This window comes from Apodemus sylvaticus, chromosome 20, assembly GCF_947179515.1.
Source record: "Apodemus sylvaticus chromosome 20, mApoSyl1.1, whole genome shotgun sequence".
Taxonomy (NCBI): domain Eukaryota; kingdom Metazoa; phylum Chordata; class Mammalia; order Rodentia; family Muridae; genus Apodemus; species Apodemus sylvaticus.
In genome coordinates, this window is record NC_067491.1 from 45,136,116 (window position 1) to 45,157,424 (window position 21,309).

Consider the following 21,309-nt stretch of genomic DNA (forward strand, 5'->3'; position numbering starts at 1 on the left):
TGTGTATCAATGTTTTTAATAATAGTTACTTGAGTATCAATGTTTTTTAATGATACAGTGACTTGATAGGGTAGTAAGTACAGAAAAAGAGAAAGAGGGAAAAAATGAATACATACCTTAGCTATAACAAGGGCCATCCTGGTCTGGGCAAACTCAAACTGTCAAAAAGGACTTGATATATGTCCGTTTAAAAAACAGGAGAACACTGGAATTATTCTCCTTTCTCGGGTAAGAAAACTGGCTCAGAGAAGTTGGCTGCATTACTAGAAAGTGAGTAATGAACAACAGAGTACCTCTCTCCCTATGGTGACGCCAAAGAACAACCTTGGGATTCAACACACACGGTCCAAGGGCATCACGCGTGCAATGCACGCGGCCAAACGGGCCGCAGACGAGAGCACCTCTCAGAACTAGAGACCTCCTAATCTAAAAATACGAGCAAAACAAATGGCTTTCAAAAGGAGAGGTAACCCTACATGTCAAAAATCCTCTTGGCTATCAAGAGAAATGAAACTGTTTCTGGCCGAGGAAGATTAAGTTCGGCTTTCAGAAGGAGGCAGCTTTTGAGCTGGGCTTGTTAACATCTGCGGTTGCGCAGCAGCAGGGCTTGCGGCTGACAGGCATTTGGAAGAAGTTGCCATCTCAGGGCCTCTGACTCTACAGGATTTCCAATAGGCTTCAGTCTCTGAGAAAGCAGTGGCATTAGCACCTAACTGGTATCTGTAGAACGACGTAATCGTACTTTCCGCTTAAAGGGTTTAGGACGGGCGTGGTACTCTGGGAGTCCGATCCCAGCTAGGAACGTTCTACTGTGATTTTGTGGGCTATTGTTGACCTTTATGGAGTGCCTGGTACATCTGGACACTATGTTAAGCATGTAGTACACGGAGTGGGTCATGTTTCCCTCTGGGAGAAAAGTGCTAGCACGATGCCAATTTCAAAAATGATGAAATTAAGACTTGAAGCTATTGGCCTCTGAGGTCCTACAGCTTATACTGAGGAAAGCTGCGAGTCTGAAGAATGTGCTTTTATTTCTGGAGATAGTGGTTCTGGAGGTAATGGAACAAGGTTGTATGACTTCTAAACAATAGGTATACTGGTATATAGTCTCAAAGGAAACAAAATAATAAAGTAACAATAGTCACCGTTTCTTGGGGCCCTACTATGGGCCTGACTTTATTATGTGTGATTTAAGCACATTCTTTAATTTTCATGTCAATGCTTAAGATAAGCATAAAATCTTTTTTTGAAGATAAATAAAAGCAATAGACAGAGCTGAGAGAAATATATGGTTGAGAAAGGGCACATATTTAGTACCTTAGAAGGCAAGGTTTTAAAACTTAAATCTTTCTGTAACGCTCACTGTATAACCCTCTTCCCATTTCTTTACACTGTAAGGGTGCTTCTGTAGTCCATAAAACCAAACCACATTTTAAAATGAAAGCAGAAACCGGGTGTGGTGAACACCCATAATCTCTGCACTCCAGAAGCTGAGGTAGAAGAAATCAAGACTTCAAAGCCCTTGCTGGCTACAGAAAGAGAGAAAGAGAGCATATTCCCCAAAATCAAAGGGTCGGATAAAGGAGCTGATGTTCAACCACTGGAAATACAACAGCCACAGTGCAAATCAAAGAACAATTACTATGTGAATTAAATTGCACGGAGCTAGAAACATGACTCTGGGGACTTACGCTTTGTGAAGGACAGAGTTCAGTTCCTAGCACCTACGATGGCTTACAACCACCTGCAACTCCAGCTCCAGGAGATCTGATGTCCTCTTTCATCCTACATAGGCAATGCACACACATGGTATGTGTCTGCACAGACACATACATACACACACATGCATATTAATATTATTATATACATATTTATTCCATTTCAAAAAGGAACATATGGGGGGGGGGTAAAAGGAAAATTAATGGCCAAAGTAGCTTGTAAGTCAACCTAAGGAGAATCCTTTAGAGTCCAGCCCCATCTGTGTGTTTCATAAAGGTCAGCATATGTTTGCACGTAGGAAAATGTTTCCTGTCTCTAGTTTAGGAATCCAAATGCTTCCTTTCCCTACCCCACCCTCTCTCTTTAGATCCTAGCTTTAAGGATTTCCACCATTACAACATTCTCAAAAGCCTTTCAGGTCTACAATGTATACCACATACATTGTGTGATAGTCTTCATTCTAGGTTATGTTGAGGTGTATGAGAAGACCACATGATATGTCCAATATCTTCAAAGATCTATGTGATTTTTGTTTTTGTGTTAGGTGGTGTCTTATCTTACTGAAGCAGTAGAAGAAAATTATCTAGGCACATCTTTGGCCCTCTCTCCATTATATCCTTTCTTGACAACAAATCTCTGAATATTAGTCTCTTCAAATCTGGAGATCTTAAGCATATCACAGCCATAAATGCCAGGTTCCTTTTCAGTTCAAAGTTCTCTGCCTAGTTTATATTTTTTTTTGTACTGCTTCAGATTGTACCCAAGGTCATCTTGCTGACCTCTTAGTCTCTTCAGAGAATGCCCATGGTCAAGAACATAGCAGATCTGAAGCTGAGTTAGAAGAGACAACGTCCAGTCTTCAAGGGACCCAGATAAGCCACAGGTACTTACAGTTTTGCCTATCATTGGAGGGATTTTTTTAAAAACCCACAATGCAACATGCTTCCAAACATCTCTGCTGATGTCAAAATGTGTGTGGGAAGTCATAGTTACTGGAAGTGGTTGCTTCCAAAAGAAAGGCCACCTGTACATTTTAGTTTATCCCTTACTTCATAAGTTCACTGTGGATAGAAAGAAGACTATCTATCAAATATCTAGCGCTGTAACCAGCCAACCATCCAAGTTCCTCACTTGCCTGTCACCTGTAAGACACTATCCACCTATATTTTCCGCTGCTCCATTAGTGTCTCTCTTCTGTTTTGGAAGATATACTTTTCATTGCTTCCAAGAACTTACAAAAGCACCTTTAACATCCACAAGTCTATCGACATCCTGTCTGTTGTGATTCATATATTCTACAAGTTACGTTTTCTCTAAAACTTTCCTCGGTTTCTTCTGACTGCTAACCTGTAGAGCTTTTAAATTCATGTTTCTATAAGCATTCTACTTAGACCCATTTGGGTCTTCTCTAAGAAATATGGATTTTTCTCTGTGATATCTTAATCTGCAGAATGTTTGATCCTTAACTGTTTCTGTTCTAGACAACCTAGGCTTGAACAAACGCCTTCCAATTCTTCTAGAACCTTACCCAATGTCCAGGCTCTAATCCACAGCTATGTGAGAGAGGGGGACATTTTCATAGCACTATTCCCACTTGCAGGCACCAAATCTGTAATTGTTTCCTAAAACAGCCATTGCAAATGACCACACACTTAAGTAGATTAACAAAATGTTAATGTATTCTTTTAACAGTCCTCAAAATCAACCATCCAACTGTTCTCACTGGACTAATTTCAAGGTGTTAGCCAGATGAATTCCTTCCAGACCTGGTTCTTAACCCTCCTCATGCCCTGACCTCTTACTACAGTTCCTCATGCTGTGGTGACCCCCCAACCATAAAGTTATTTTCACTGCTCCTTCATAACTGTAATTTTGTTACTGATATTAATCATAACATAATTAACACTGATTTCCAATGGTCTTTGGTGACTCATATGAAAGGGTCATCCCCCCCCATGGGGTCGTGACCTCCAGGTTGAGAACCACTGCTCTACAGGTTAATCCACTTTCTGTTTCTCTAATACTTGGAAGTTGCCTTTACTTAGTCAATGATTACATCACTCTGAATCCTCCCAGCATCATATATCCTCTGACTTTGGTCCTCCTACCTTCCTCCATGAAGACCTCTATGATTATGCTGAACTTCAATTCAAGATGTTAAGCTGTTGGGCTGGAGAGATGGCTCAGCCATTAAAGGCTAGGCTCACAAGATGCTAAGCTGCCCATCTATGTATGCCTTTGTTGCATAAGTGACATTATGAACATTTGTGAAGGTTGCAAAAGTGACATCTTTGATAAAAATTGTTCTACAACAGTCATCCTTATTATTTATGGGTGTATATGAAAATGTTTAACTCATATAATCAAGTCAAATTTTAAGAATATGCCCCCATATCCTACCCATCTCATAGAAGTAACATCTTATCGTGCTTTCTACCTGGTAAGCATTGATTCCATTAAAAGTTTCAGTAAAAAGAGTTTAGCAACAGAAAAGGATCCTGTTATATTACTCAACTAGACAGTTTTCATGGCTATTGCTCAAATAGTCCCTTGACTCATGATTATTATTCAAAGGGTCTTATCATATTCCAGGTTTATTACACTAGGGATAAAAGTTAAACCTCTCTGGCAAAAGTGTAACTATTCTGAGCTGATATCGAAAGGATCAAGTCAATTTTAAGGATAAAAAAATATGAAACTCAGAGAATTTAAATGATTAACCCAATGACACAGATTCTGATGTAGATGAGAGCATAATTTTGTGGATATCTAATGACCAGATACATGGAAATCGGCTCTGAAAAAGAGACAGAGACAGAGACATGAAGACAGAGAAACAGACCTGGAGACAGAGAGAGAGAGAGAGAGAGAGAGAGAGAGAGAGAGAGAGAGAGAGAGAGAGAGAGAGAGAGAGAGAGCACACTCTGCCTTTACATGAAAAGATTCTTACTCTCAGAAAGGTACAGGCAGATTATTATTTAGCTATCTGAGTTTCTTAAACATGAACATAAATGCTAATAGGGTAATTTCCTCAAAAGCTTCAGGATCTTCAGGTAAACTTAATCAGATACATAAAAATACAGATGCATTTGTCAGAGTGCTACCCGTGATCAGGCCCAGTGAAAAATCCTCTATTGTCTTTGGTAAAATTATTGGTTTATAAAATCTACATATCTATAAGGTCTACAAGTGATCTGTTTCTGATTTCCCTACAGACAAGATTTCTAACTTGGTGCTCTCATAAAACCCCAAGATAAATATTCTCATATTTGTTCACGGCAGAAGCTATTTTAAGAGGATCAGTATTTCTACAGACAATACTCAATGCTATTATTCAGTTGTTCCTGTAAAGAAAAAAGAAGAAGCACTTTGATGTTTCAAGATGTCAATTTATTCAATATATATTAGACTCTTTGTTCTTGTTCAGGATAAAATAAATAACATAAAGTTCAAGTAGAAACTGGGATTCAAAGACCTTGGAAAGCTCAGTAAGAATAATTGTTCATATGTGAATAAGCCCCTCACAAAGTAAAAGCAAAAAACTCATATGATCAGAAATACCCATACATTTCAACATGGAAGAAATTGTTTGTGTTCACTTGTAAAAGCAAAGTTTCAATAATGATGGTTATTGGAATGCATTGTGTGCTATCATGAACACTACCATGTCAACAGAAATGTGACAGCTATTTAATTGATAAGATCTAAGCTAGCTAGCAATGTTCCTCAGATTTAAAAAAAAAAAAAACCTGACAGTTGGTAAACAATGCAGAACAAATATGATATTCAAGTATATTTTCACTACATAGTCAGGACACAGGTATCTACATAAAATCTTCAAAGTATCAGCAATTCAGTGGCAAGTCAAAACAGAAAATTATATTGGTTGTAAGAAAATACATTGCTCATATTAGCTTTATTTTTCCAAGTATTATTCTTTCTTATTGGATATTTCCTTTATTTACTTTTCAAATGCTTTCCCCTTTACAGGCCTCCCCTTTGGAAACCCCCTATCTCATCCCCCCTCCCCCTGCCTGTATGAGGGTGCTCTCCCACCCACTCAATCCTGACCTCCCTCCCTGGCATTCCCCTACAGTGGGGCATTGAACACCCTCAGACCCAAGGGCCTCTCCTCCCACTGATGTCCAACAAGGCCATCCTCTGCCACATATGTGGCCAGCACATTTGACTGCAGTACTATCTTTTTAACAAAAATAGAAACTATCAAGATGAAAACAAAAAACCATATCAATGCAAGATAAACATCCCACTGAATATAAGTGTATATCCACAGAGATGTGGATGATTTCATGTAAGTTCAATTATATTTATATTACTAATTGGAAATCTGTTTGTTATTTTGATGAAAAGTTCATCAATAATAAGGAGCTGAGTAATAATTTCTATAGCTTCATATATTCCATAACTGAGTATTCCAAATATCTTCCATTGAGTATAGAAACCTTGTTTATCATGCTAATCTGTGGCTATTCTATAAAAACGTTAATAAACCGCTGTTCACCAAAATCTCCAGTTCTCTCTAAAGAGACACTTTTAGTATGGCTACATAAGAGTGTTGGTTAAAAGAATAAATAGAATACATACATTTTAAACCAAGAGAAACTGTTTTTATGAAAACAGAAAGCCTATCAAACTCTTCTGAAAAGACACGCACTTTGTATTAAGACGTCCAGATAGATATATACTGGGCTGAGTTTGCTAGGCTGTGTACAGGTGCTGAGGTAGGATAGGCTACAGGGAACTATATGAATGATGTAAAAAAGACAATGTCCCCAGCCAATGAAGGGGCCACTTGATGACAGAGTCAGAGGATGTGTGACAAGTAAAGATCACAATTGAGAGGGGGATAGATGCAGGGCCTGTACAATCGGATGCTAGTGTCAGAGGAGAGAGGAAAAGACCATGGTTAGCATCTGAAATTTTGGAATCAGAGTGCAGACCTATTAGGAAGCCGGTGTTTTAGGCTCCAATACTGGTTGTCCTACTTGAATACTTGCATGTGCATATCCTACCAATGAGGGAGTTGTGACATCTGCAATGGCCTTATGTGCCCCCGTGCCTCATGTACTGGGCAGAACACTGCCTAGATTCAAGGTGCTGACTGTGTGCATTGCTCAGAGCCTGACTGTGTACACTGCTGAGCACTTGATCAACATTTCCCAGAAGGTCCTCAGTCATCCAGAGACAGAAAAGCTGGCTGCAGAAGTCAACCAACTGCCTACTTGCCAGAGAGGCCAAAGAAGCAGAATCCCCAGGAAGTATGTTTACACCTCTGGGTAGAACCTGTAACAGAACAGTAGAGAAATACAACTGCTGCATGTGAGGACTTGGCCAGATATAGCCATGCCATGCTAGAAAGAGATAAGTATGCATGCATCTTAGAGCTTAACCAAGCTCTTTCTCTTGAAGTCCAAACAGACAATAATCTATCAAAACAGTTCCAACGATGTTTGCTGCTGGCCACGTTCCTATCTGAAACTGTGTCCTTCTACAGATACAAGGTCTCAATGGAAAACCCTTGTTTACTATCCTGAAATCACCAGGGAAACATTACAGGCACCCTGGCCAGGATTTGAGGAAGAGATCAAGGGCCCAAGGGAAGAATCAAGGGATTTGAGGAAGATTAAGGGAAGAAGTCTTTTTATAGACTAGAAGATGAAACCATTGGACTTTGAGGAGCAGATGAGGGTCCTGGTGAGCCTTGAAGGCTGAACATCCTACACTTAGATCTGGACAGGCATGGTATTTGGAAAGGCTCATGGTGAAATGACTCACCATTTGCAAGTAATAACATTAGAGACATTTCTATCATTTCATAATATCTGTGAAATACCTACAACATAGTGTACACTGCTAGAAGGGTAGCAATCGCTGTGGTTACCAGTGATTCAAAGAGACCCTTTGAGCTAGAGAAAGGACCAAAGGAGCTGAAGAAGCTTGCAATCCCATATGAGGAATAACAGGGGTCTAGAGAAGGGGAAATCATTTCAAATGTAAATAAAAAATTTATCGAATAAAAAAAAAAAAACCAATATGATCTAACCAGTATCACCAGAGCTCCCAACGACTAAACCACCAACCAAAGAGTACACAAGGAGGGACCCATAACTCCAGCTGCAGTTTTTAACACTATTGCTCTGTAGTACTCCTTGAGGTCTGGGATACTGATTTCCCCAGAATATGTAGTAGAGGATGGCCTTGTTGGACATCAAAGGGAGGAGAGGCCCTTGGTCCGAGATGTCTAGATGCCCAGTAAAGGGAAATGCCAGGACAAGGAAGCGGGAGGGGATAGGTTGATGAGCAGAGGGTATGGGATAGGAGGTTATCTGGAGGGGAAACCAGGAAAGGGGATAACATTTGAAATGTAAATATAAAAAATATCTAATAAAAATAAATAATAAAAATTAAAATAAAAAAAGAGAAACTTTGAAATTATCATATTTTCTAGGAAGAGTTTCCATGGATTCACTTCTAATTCACTGAACAAGCTTATCTTATTTGTTCTACATAAAACTTCTAATGACTGGAAATCTCAGTATTTCCTAGGGACTTTGATCACCTGATGTTATTCGGCATTCTGAGCCTTCATGAGTTTAAGAGAAAATCGTTTCCAGAGATGTCAGTCCAGTTATCAAAACAAAAATAAAATTCCATACAATTCATTCACAGGCATGAACTCAAAAGGCGTCCATCACTAAGCCTGTTCGTTCTGTTTTTAGTATTGGAGCAAGGAAAAATTAAATCTAAAATATGAAGTATTAAGTCAGTTCAAAGCCTAGACAAAAACTGGGAATTAGGTCTATGTTCTCATTTTATAAATCAAAATATTACTCAGTCTTAAGAACACTTTAGGATTAGATATGAGTATCCTGGATACTGGATGGGCCTGTATTCTTTCCATAACAGTTATGATTGGCAAGCTAAATACTATGTTTTAAACATAAAAGATATTTGATACATGTTAGTTAGACTCAATTAAATCGATAGTAATATGAAATACAAGATGCACTGTATACAATGTTTACAGATCTGGGCATGTAAAATCTCCAAAGCATCACATTAATGACACGAAGCACAATGGAACCCATAGCAGACTATATAAAAAAAAATGGTCATTCATTAAGCTCAGTCTGTATATATTGACTTTAATGGTCCCCAAAATAAGCCAGAAAAGTGAAAAATAGCTTCTAAAAGTGAAAAATGTTTTGCAGGGTTGGATGCTTTCATTTTGAAAAGTCCAAGGTTATATAACTGAGAAAATATGTCTAATCATAGATTACTTTGGGCAAAGTACCTAAAATGGAAAGAAATTAAACACCTTAATATTTTTATAGTAAAAAAAAATGTTTCAAGCGGTATTCTTGTATGTGGTTTCATTTCCACATATTTAATTTGATACTGATGACCTCCCTTAAAAGTTTGGAAGCAACCATACTGTCAGCCCCCTGAGGGTAGGGACCCAGAGCTCCTTGCAGAGCAGGCCCTGAATCCATTCCTGAGTAGATGGATAAGATCCCTTGTGTTCTCTATTTATTTTCTAAGGCTTCATTAGATATACTGACTTCCTGACTCAGTATCTTTTCAGAGTTTAGATTCCTTTGGTGATAAGTATTATTTCCAGCTTCTGAACAGAAATCAGGGAGCTGATCACAACCTTGTGTTAGATCCCAAAGTGTCCTTAAAGTTCCAAAGTAATTCATGTCCTCTCCCCTCTTTGAAAAAAAGCTGAGAGATACTGAATAAATTAAGGATAAATTATTTTAAAATATTTAAAATATGTTTTACTTTTAGACGGCTAAATCATATGCTTGGAAAATCCTCTGTAATGAAATAAAAGCAGCTGGCTTGAAGATGATGCAATCTCTAAATATTTAAGACACACATAGGACCAGTGAGATGGCTTAGCAAATACTGTGCAAGCCCACCAGCTTAGAGTTCTATCCTGGAATCTATACAAAGGTGTAAGGAAAGAACCAGTTCCCTGAAGTTGTTCTTTAACCTTCCCACATGCACAATGGTACATGCACACACACATACTAACAATGAATGTGATTTTAAATAGATGTGTGTATATTAATTGTAAAACTACACAAGTCCCTTTACATACTTTTTGAAATAAAAATCTATAAACATATATGGCTCATTTATATGTACACATATGCTTGTTAAAGGAGAACCCATGGATAATGGTATCCAGATACACAAAATGTATGTTTTCAAGAACTTATATGAGGAGAGCAATAGTAAGAGTCTCATTTTCAGGTTGCAGTATTAAATCCAATTTTAAAAATACTATATCATAAGTAAATTTGTATATTTAATATAGCAACAATTAAAATCCAAAAAGAATACCTTTTAAGCTTGGCATAGTAATTATAAAATATAAAAGTTCAAAAGCAAACAAGCAAGCCAGGGAATAGTTTTAATATAATAACACAGGTTAATAATATCAACACTTAGCCATGCAGTTTATATATTAGAAAAGCAGAAACAAATGAGATTTTAGATGTAAGTCCAAACCATAAGGATGAAGTATAATAAGAGGAATATATTATTGCTCAACGACAGTTATAGGAAAACTAGGTATTAACAAGTGAAATCCAATATAGAGCTGTATCTGTAATTGAAGATAAAAGTAATTCTAAAAGCAATAAATTAAAGGAAAAATAGCTCTGAAAAGTTTAATGAATTTTATATTAAAAACTGCATAATATACTTGTGCATGTGCATACAAATTAAGACAACAGAAAAATTAAAGATTAAGAACACTTTATGATAAATCTAACTACTGAAATATTAATATCTAGAATATCTAAGAAATTTATTCAAGCAATACTGGTCTTCTCAGACAAATTATCAAAGAAAACCCAGCAATTAAAAATTGCAAATCAGAAGAAAGTTACTATCAATACTTTAAAAATAAATTACTTAGAGCAATCATTAGTCAAGTGTTGGGTGGCCAGATACAGTGATACTAATGATTTGGATGGCAGAGTGTTACAGTGACAGCTCTGATATTTTATTTTGATCTAAGAGTCATACTTTTTATGATGTATAACACAAATAATTAAAAAAAACAGTTTGACAAAGTCTTGAACATCATTAAAATGGGTGAAGATATTCATTATTATAAAACTATTAACAAGATTAGGTTATCCATAAGACAAAACTTATGCTTTGCCCTTCCCTCTGTATTCATATAAATATGGATATAGATTTGTATACTGTGCATTAAGACCCTAAGTGAAGACATGTCCACTGGTCCACCCACTATTCTGACACCAACAAGAACTTTGCTGCTATAATCCACAGATATTGAATACCAATGAACAGATCTTCCTTCTTCACAGAACTCACAGTTCATTGTTTCTTAATAGCAAATTATATAAAGATTAGGGCAGATATTACAAAAGTCCTACAGAGAAAAATGTAAATATTATATATCAAATATTTGAGTACATATATATTTAAATATTATATATCATATAATATATATGAATATATTATATACTACATTATTCATATACATGAATATCCTATGTAGTTTTTCATAAAAATTCTTATTGGCGTTTGGAGGGTTATGATCAAACTTCCTGTGACATGACCATAAGAAAAGGAATGGTTTCTAGACCCAGGTGCAAATCAGAAGAACTGTGTTCATGATACCTGTTTCTAGACAACGTGGCTCTGATCTGGCCTAGATTACTTTTCTACCCATTTTCAATATAGTGAACCTTATTTAACATTATCTTCATCTGTCTGAAGTCTACCTCATCTTATATAAAAACATTTGTATTGCAGCTTCAAATTTCCTAACTCTATCATTTCATTTCTAAACCTTAGGAAGAACCCACAATATAATAAAGCTATTTAGCTCTGAAATATTTGTAAACAGTATAATCAGTATTTTAGTGTTCTGTTCTCATTTTTAAAAATTCTCAGTGGAACATAGGATACAGTCATATTATTCAATAATGCTTCCATTGTGCTAAAAAATTAGGTATTACTACTGATGCTTTTAAACAACTTACATATAGACTCCTCTAACTATAGCTTTAGGTCATATCTTAATATTCTTTTAAATGGCATATTTATGGATCATAAATATTAAATATTTATAAATAGGAAAAACTTTCAGTATAAACACCAAAATTTTGAAACATAACAAACATGAAAATTCACTGTATTCTGCACCAAGGCACACAGGAAGCTAAAGAAGAAGGAAAATAAAGCCTTATAAATGGAGCAAAGGATCAAAGACATTTCTGAATGGAAAAGATGAAGCAAATAAATATGCGACCACCATACAGTCTTGTGTTACCTTAAAAAAAAAAGTGAAGTGTTACCTGTGCAAGCATGGGAAAGCCAAGGTTCCTACATCCGTTACAAGGAGTGAGCGCCTCCCAGAGTCCTGTGGGTCCACAAGAGTTCGGATCCTCCTCGTCGTCTTCCACTTCTCCTGGTGACAAATTTATTGTAGATGAAGTTCTCTGAAATTAAATTTATATTATACCAATATATTATACCAATGTTGTTCATATATTGTAACATCAATCAAAGCACATAACTGACTCACTGGTGCATGGTTAACGGGCCAGCTGACATCTAGCCTTAGTGACCTGGTACATGGTTAACGGGCCAGCTGACATCTAGCCTTAGTGACCTAGCTGTGCCATCTCGCCAGGCCAAAGATTTGCCTAATTCAATTTTAAGTTGAGAGCAAAGAAAGTAGGTGAGAAAGATGTAAATGAATAAAGTTTGTACTGGAGAATAATGACTCATGAAAATATGTAAACAGCAATGAATGAGCGAAATTTTATGGTTTATCAAGACCTTAAGTTTAGTTATAGAACTTAGGGAAATGTAGCAAGGAGGCCGATATGATATATTTGAATGAAATAGGAATTACTGTAAGAAATGCTTTAAGGGGACCACTAAAAGTAAACCCCACAAACTCTTTATGATAGGCCTGACAGGGGTCAATAATACTTTTAAAATTCCACAAGTAGATTACATGCCAACCATACAAACTTACTTTCACTGTGTCCCAAATCCCACCAAAGTGACTGTACCAGGTTTATTAAAATTCACACACTATGAGACAAAGGCAGTGAGGGGAACAGAAGGAAGCAAACGAACGGCGTCAAGAACATGTGTGGACAATGGCGGGTAACTTTTGTGTAGCAGACAGAGAGGTATTAGCTGACAGATGAGAACCTTAAAGGAAAATGGTTGTGTGATTGAATAACAAGAGAGACAGACTACTCATGAAACTGTGAGGAAATGGTCACAGAAAGACAACCCCAAACGAGTCCACTAACAAAATACTTCTTAATGTTTCAACTATGGATAAATAATGGTCATCATATATTCAAAGAAAGTCTCTAATAAAACAAACATTTTTAAATTACTTTTTCCTCGGGTGGATAGATGATATCTATAAAACAAGAACAGAATAATACCACCAAATACATAGATTCATACATAAATAAACACATGTGTACATACAATATTTATATACATACATACATACATACATACATACATACATACATACATACATAACATGCACTGCAGTGGAAGAACTAGAAAATACATCAGGAAATACCATAACAGAAAAAAAGAGATAGTAGTTAAGAAAACTGAGGGAGTTTTTTTTAAACCCAAAACTTTAACAAGAATTCTATAATCATGAGAAAGAGAATATAAATGAGAAGTTCAAGGAAATGATACAAAGAAACTTTTCAGGAACTAAAGAAAATGTCTATTACTAAAGGCCCCACCAAATGCTTAGTGGACTGGATTCTAAAAATACATATGGATAAACTGTTTTAAAAGGACAAGAAATGCTAGCATGGATGTGGTAAAGGGGACCACATATTCACTGTTAGTGGGAGTCCCAACAGATGTAGCCACTATGAAAATCTTTGTAGAAGTACCTCAAAACGTTAGATTCAGATGTAGCACAAGATCCAGCTGGTTCACTCTTGAGCATATACCCAAAGGACTCTGTACCTTGCTGAGAGACATATTTGTTTATCCATATTCATTGCTGTTTTATTACAAAAGTCAGGACATGGAAACAGTCTAGAAGACTGTTCATTTGTCCATTCATTCATTCATTCATTCATGTATCATAGATGCTAGCTTGAATCTTTAGATATTTGTGTTTCGTTTGAGACACCCACAGAGGTCAGTCAGGGGCCCTGAGGGAATTTTTAAGGGAATGGAGATAGAACAGAGTGGCAGAAAGGGGGAAGAATGGATAATGGAACATTTAGGACTAACTGGGGTGTGGGATGGGAGGGCAGGGTAGAGAGGGAACATTACAGGCTTCCATCCTAGTGCTATGCCTGCTTACAAAGAAGAAAATTAGTCATCATTGTTTCCCAGCTGTGAACCCTGTGAGCTGAATCTGTTAAGATACACTCACTGGTGCAATATTGGCATGAAGGTAATGGAGGTAACCATGCATTCTCCGATGTCTTTAGGACCTCCACCACAAGATGGAAGCAATACTTAGCACCATTATCAGGACTAGGAACCTGTGGCTAAGACAAGTCATAGGCCATAGGGAAGAAGCTGACATGCCTCTAAATGGACACTGCAGTTAACCAACTTCTGATGATGTAGTACTTTACCTATAGCACCTCTCTCAAATCTCATTAGAGATGCTTCTTTTTGCTATAGATGGAAATTAACATAGAGACTCACAATGTATTAACATGAAGGCAACAACAAACTGCAGAGTTCTTAGCTGTAAATGAAATTCTTATAACATATACCACCCTCCCAGGAAAACATTTTCTAGACTACAGGGCAGTTGCACATATGATTGGGACAGCATGCAAAACCCCCGAAAAGGCCTGAATCAGGCAAAATCTAAGCCTGGAGCAGGAAGGTAGACATTAAGCCCTGCCTGCCCTTAGTTGAAGAGTTACTGGCAACTAACAGCTGCTGGGTATGTCATTTTCTTTAAGCATGTGGTGCCTGGTAAGGTGACCACCCGCCTGTGGGCACCTACCTCCAAGCATATTATGGGTAGCAAAAATTAGACTCAATGGGATTTTTGTTTTTGTTTTGTTTTCCAAGGTGTTGGATATGTAGGGAAGGGAGTGGATCTGGGAGGAGATGGGGGTAGGATAAATGTGAACAAAATGTAATGTATTAAATTCTCACAGAATTTATACAACTATTCTTTCAGAAAAATTTAAGTTAAAAATTAAACTTTGTAAAAGGTCTTCAGAAGACAGTGCTCCACGCAATACTGACAGATCACAATTATTAGGGTTAGAAAGGCATTTGATTATAAAATTAAAGACGTTCTTTCCTTCCCATTATAAATAAAATTGATTTTTCTACACCCACATTTTAGCTTTCCCTTTATCAACTGCCAACAACTAGAAAACAATGCAATTAAACAGTCCTTTAATTAATTAGTTGTCATCTCACATTCTACTGAAAACTTACTACGTGGTCTGTAGCATCATGGGATCACTCTGTGTTAATTATTCTTGTTCACAAACCAACTTTTAAGGTGAACATTATTTGCCCTTGCTTTATAAACAAGGAAACCAAGGCACAGAAAACTTGAGTAAAACCCAAGGCCACAAAAATTTCCAGTGGCAGAAAAAAAGAGTTTAAACCCAGACTGTCAGACTAAAGACCTTCCTTAGCTGCAGTATTACAAGAGCTCTCATATTGTACATATTCCTTTAAACAGCAATAAATTGAATAAGTAAACTATTGCACTGCACTTTAAACAAAATATGCATATTTTAATGCTTGTATGACATGATGATATCCCTGGGAACATTTTTCCATTTGCAACGACCAATTAAATTTTCTGCAATTTGGTCCACATCAACCCATAGTTGCATGAATACATATTTGCTAAATAAGCAATAGGAAGTGTTAATCACACCAACTTTTTTATTCTGAAGGTCCTTTATCTTGTGAAGTCTAAAACATTAATCTAACGGATGGAACTAGAAGAAAATTATCCTGAGGGAACTCAGAGCCAGAAAGACAAATATAGTATGGACTGTTTATTCCTGGATGTTAGCTTTTAAGTCATTAATAAGGAAGCCACAAACCATATAACTGCAGAGATGAGGTACCGAGTAATGCACTATGAGGGAGGGATGAATCTCCCAAGGAGGGGGAAAGACAATACATAGTTATGAATGGATGAAGGGAGAGACTAGAATGAGAGAATCAATGGGAGGGGAGATGCAAGAGAGTGGGCAAGGAAGAGAATACAGGGAGGGACAGTTAAAACTAAGAGCCATTTGAGGGTCAAATGGAAATCTATTACACAAGACGCTTCCTACAACGTATACATATAGAGAGGTGTACTAAATAAAAGTGTCAAATAACAGAGGAGCCAGAACCCCAACAGGACATCCCTGATCACTAAATGAAGCTGCCAACATTGGTAATGGGTTACATCCAATTGAGTTGTTGGCCAAAGGGTTCCCATGGGAACCCCCAAACAATCTAAGATATCACCAAGGCTATTGGTGGCTCTCCACAAGCTGATGGCAAAGCCCTATTACTGAAGATAACACACACAGAACTCATTGAAAATGGAGAAGACAAAGCTGGCACCTACTTAAAGCCATCACCACCAAAAACTAGCATTCATGGAGCTGGAAGGTACTCTGCCTTCTACCAAAAGAATAAAATGTAAACACAACCCAGATACAAACCCTTCATAGAGTGACCTGCCTGAAAGATATGCTGGCTCACTGGTGTCACAAAGCTTGTGAGAGTGACAAACTAATATGTGATTTGAATTAAAACCCCTTCCATAAAATGGAATATGAGTTCCAACTCAGTGCTTCTTGGGTGGGCAAGAACTTGGGACTAAATAGGCCAAAAACCTAGAGGAATACCAAATTCGACTGTTACACTAAGGAATACAGCAATGAAAAGATCCCTAATGACATCCTGCTACAATAATAGATCCATGCCTTGCTCAGTCATCATCAGAGAAGTTGCCTCCTACAGTAGATGAGAACAAATATGGAGATTGACAACCAGACAATGTGCAGAAAGTGAGAGATGTTGGAACACTCAACCCTAAAAGTGACATTTCCATCAAATTCTCAAGGCTCAGCATTCTGGGAAGAGATGGAAGACCAAGGAATGGAGGTTTCCTAGACACACCAGGGCTGACACATATATGAACTCACAGAGACTGCGGCAGCAAGAACACAGTCTAAAATGTCTATGCCAGATGGGGTCCCAGAACTGAGAAAAGTGCACACATCCATTACAGGATGAACAGGGAAGCAAGTAGTGATCAAATACACCAAGTCAAGAGTGTCATTGGGGAAACAAACTAGTCTCAAGGGTAGACCCTGTGCCCAGCAGTAGTTGGGCAACACAAATGAACTCAACAGCACCTTGAGGGATTCTCTGTTTCATAATGGTAAGGATTATTTTTCTCTGTTACAGGTCCTTTGCATACATATTATGGAGTTCAGTTTGGGGATTTTATGAGATTCCTGAGTGCGCAAACATGTGTCTCTGTATCCGTATGCAGATCTTGTGTTTTTAATTTGGCTTCTTCTTGTTTGATTGGCTTGTCATTTCCCAATTCATTTTGTTTTGCGTTATCTTATTTTATCTCATTATTAATCTTTAGATGGCTGTTGGTTTTCTGTCAAGGAAGAGATTGGGTGTGGCCCTGGATGGGAGGGTAAGTGTAGAGGAGCTGGAAGAAGTACGGGGAAGCGAACCTGCAATCAGAGTACACTACATGAAAAAAAATCCACTTTAAATAAAATAAAAATAACTTTAATCAAATAAGAACTTGTACATATTATATCCTTGTTGCACACAAAAATATATTTAAAATTTTCAAAGGCATCTCATTCGCCCATTCATAACTAGTTTCTTGGTTTGGCCATCAGCAGGAACGCTGCTTAGCACACAAAATGTTGCATGCTCAGCTAAAATCCATCAATTTTCATAGTTCAATATTTCACTTCATTAGTTCTGCTAATGGTTCTACAGCTAATATATTCAATTATGCAGTTAACTTCTTCCCTATATATCTTCTCTTTTAAAAAAAATCTGTTTGTACCATATCCCCGTTCATAAATCTCCAAGTATTTCCCACTAAACAATGAACAATATGCAAATTATTCAATTAATGTTAAAGGTTCTGTGATCAAATTATTCTTTAGACTTTTTACTCAGAGCTGGAGTTAAATTTAAAGTTCCTGTTTGCTGAACAAGTGTTCTTCCATGAAACTATCACTTCCAGACCCTATTTTCAACTTTAAAAAAATAACAAAGCATGAATCCTTGGGTCCTTTGTAGAAAGGGAAAAAAATACCCACAGAAGGAGGTACAAAGGCAAAAGGTTGATCAGAGTCTGAGGGAAAGACCATCCAGAGACTACCCCACCTGGGGATGCATCCTATATACAGTTATAAATCCCAGACACTATTATGGATGCCCACAGTGCTGGCTGACTGGAGTCGGATATAGCTATCACCTGGGAGGCTCTACTAGTGCATGAGAAATACAGAGGAGGGCACTCTCAGCCAGCCATTGAAATGAGCACAGGGTCCCCAATGGAGGAGCTAGAGAAAGGACCCAAGGAGCTGAAGGGGTTTGCAGTGCCATAGGAGGAACAGTATGAGTCACCCAGAACTCCCAGCGCTCCCAGGGACAAAACCATCAACCAAAAAGGACACATGGTGTTACCCATGGCTCCAGACACATCTGCAGCAGATGATGGTCTTGTTAGACACTGTCTAACAAGGGAGGAGAGTCCCTTGGTCCTGGAAAGACTTGATGCTGTAGTGTAGAAGAATACCAGGACAGGGAAGTGGGAGAGGGTTGATTGGGGAAGGAGAGATGGCTTACAGGATTTTGGGGGTAGGGGGAAACTAGGAAAGGGGACAACATTTGAAATGTAAATATATATATATATATATATAATAAATATATATATATATATACCTAATTTAAAAAATTGTATTGCTTATTCCATTTGTTATTTGCTATTTGTTAGTGATTTAGCATTTCTAAATTATTTTTTATTACTTTTATTTTTTTACAGTCCAGCTGTTGCCCCCCTCATGGTGCCCCCTCTCACAGCTCCTCATCCTGTTCTTCTCCCTTGTTTCCCAGAGGATATTATCCCTCAACAAGGCCTCCCTACTTTCTGGGGTCTCAAGTTTCTCAAGGGTTAAGGTTAGGCCTGTCTTCTCCCACTGAGGCCAGACCCAGCAGTCCTCTGCTATATATGTGTTGGGAGCCTCTGACCAGCTCATGTATGCTGCCTGGTTGGTGGCTCAGTGTCTGAGAAATCTCAGAGGTCCAAATTAGTTGAGACTGCTGGTCTTCCTAGAGAGCCGCTCTCCTCCTCATCTGCTTCCAGCCTTTCCCTAATACAACCACAGGGGTCCCCAACTTCAGTAGGTTCCTCAGAAAATTGGAATTAGATCTACCTGAAGACACAGCTATACCACTCTTGGGAATATACCCAAACGATGCCCCCACCACACCACAGGGAGACACGTTCCACTGTGTTCATAGTGGTCTTATTTGTGATAGCCAGAAGCTGGAAACAACCTAGATGCCCCTCAATGGAAGAATGGATACAGAAAATGTGGTTCATTTACATAATGGAATACTCTTAAGCTATTAAGAATGAGGACATCATAGGTTTTGCAGGCTAATGGATGGAACTAGAAAATATCATCCCGAGTGAGGTAACTCAGACCCAAAAGAACATGTATGGTATGAACTTAATAATAAGTGGATATTAGCCAAAAAAGTACAGAATACCTCGGCTACAATCCTCAGAACTCAAGAAGGTTAATACACAAAAAATTATTTGTTTTTTTAGTCTTCTTCTTGGTTTATATTTCTATGCAGCATATTTTGATCATTTTCCCCACAACCAAAGTTTTCCCAGATCCTTCCCACCTCTCTACCCATACAATTTTAAGGCTTCACTAGGTGCCAAGGCTAGCCTTGAATTCAAGTTATAAATAGCTGGGATTACAAACCTGTGGTATTGAAACCCTCCTTTTGCCTTTTCATTTATTTCATTATGTTCAATCCAGACTACAGTCAAGTAGAATTATTTAGCCTTACATAATCATGTTCCACAGTTTTACCCACCCCTTCTACTTTACTTCTCTATTCAGTACATAATGAGGGTCAAAAATGTAGCTTCTGTAAGCAGACCATCCTAGATTCAAATTCAAACTGCACATTTTCAAATCTGACCAATCTCAGCCTTGTTTGCCTCACTTACACAATGAAAACGTAACACTCAGCAGTTCTTTTTCTTCCTAATCAAATGAGATGATAGATACAGAGTGATTGACTATTTCAATAAATACTATTATTTTAGCGGGTATTATAACTCTATGGAGTCAAGTACAGTTCAGATTTTGCCCTTTATGTGAAAGTTTCCCAGATTTCTCACAAGCGTAAAGTACATCACTCTGTTCTCTACGTCTACCATTGCTTACACAAACATGCTATGGCATTCCACACAGACCTTGAAGTAAAGAATAGCACAGTGCCAAAAAGCCTTGGCTGCTTTGAAGTCAAACAAGAACACACTAAGTCCTAGCTCTGCACCTTCTAAGACAAAGCAGCTTTGAATAAATGCTTAATCTCATTAATCCTCAGTCTCCTTACCTGCCAAAGAAGGTGTAATAATAATTCCTACTTTTGTAGGGCTCTTATCAGGATAGAATTACTTCCATCACTGCCATGTAAAATAGTCATTATTGATAGTTTTACTAGCACAATCGCAAAAGGGTTGGGACTGCACACAGAATGCTTCAGCATTTACACACACATACAAGTGTGTCTAACTTCCCTGCTCAGTTTTAATCTATTTGAAAGAAAATACAGCCTTATTCATCTTCATATCATGTACAATGTGTTGTCTATAATAAACTTACTAAGTGTCCATTAAATAAAGTATTGGGTGAATGAACTCTTATTTTAATTTTACTACATAGAAATCACATAATTGTATCACAAATATCATGATTGAAATTTCAGTTTTATTTTATAGTAATCATTACAAATGGCTATAACAGAAGTATAGAAAATTGGTGGTTTAGCACTGCCCTCTAAAGTCAGAATAGAAATCTGCAATGTAAAACTTATTTTGAAAGAAATGTTTTTATAATTCTTTTAGAATTTGATATAATATCTTGATCTTATTCAGTCCAACTCCTCCCAGAATCACATCCTCCTCCCTATCTGTGCACCTGGAGTCCTCCTTTTAAAAGAAATGGGTCTATATAGCAGCAAATATCCTAATCCTTTGGTTCTTGCAGTCTTCCACACGTGTTCTGATATGTTCCATGAGTATTAGTGTGGGGGTTGTCAATGTACTAATTGGGGATGGGCAGCCTATGCTAATTGACCTATGCATTTCGACCAGGTGCAACTTTGAGGAACAATCCTCATCTGCTGCAAATGCAGCTTCTTTGATGAGGGGTGACAGCTACACTTATCTGTGGACATAAGAATAAGTACTTAGCATATTTAGCATTGGTTATTCTGGTTTAGTAA

At 37.6% G+C, this 21,309-nt stretch overlaps 1 protein-coding gene across 7 annotated transcripts in view; it reads right to left on the reverse strand.

Annotated features, from left to right (window-relative positions):
- The window catches only part of Anks1b (ankyrin repeat and sterile alpha motif domain containing 1B), a 1,102,934-nt gene that overhangs the window by 798,813 nt on the left and 282,812 nt on the right, over positions 1–21,309 (reverse strand). For 6 of the 7 annotated variants that reach the window (XM_052165654.1, XM_052165651.1, XM_052165653.1 and 3 more), the window contains exon 9: positions 12,087–12,230. The exons of the other annotated variant lie outside the window; for it this stretch is intronic. In XM_052165654.1, the coding sequence (XP_052021614.1) occupies positions 12,087–12,230 (144 nt within the window). The remainder of the gene's footprint in view (positions 1–12,086; positions 12,231–21,309) is intronic. 7 annotated transcript variants of the gene reach the window in all.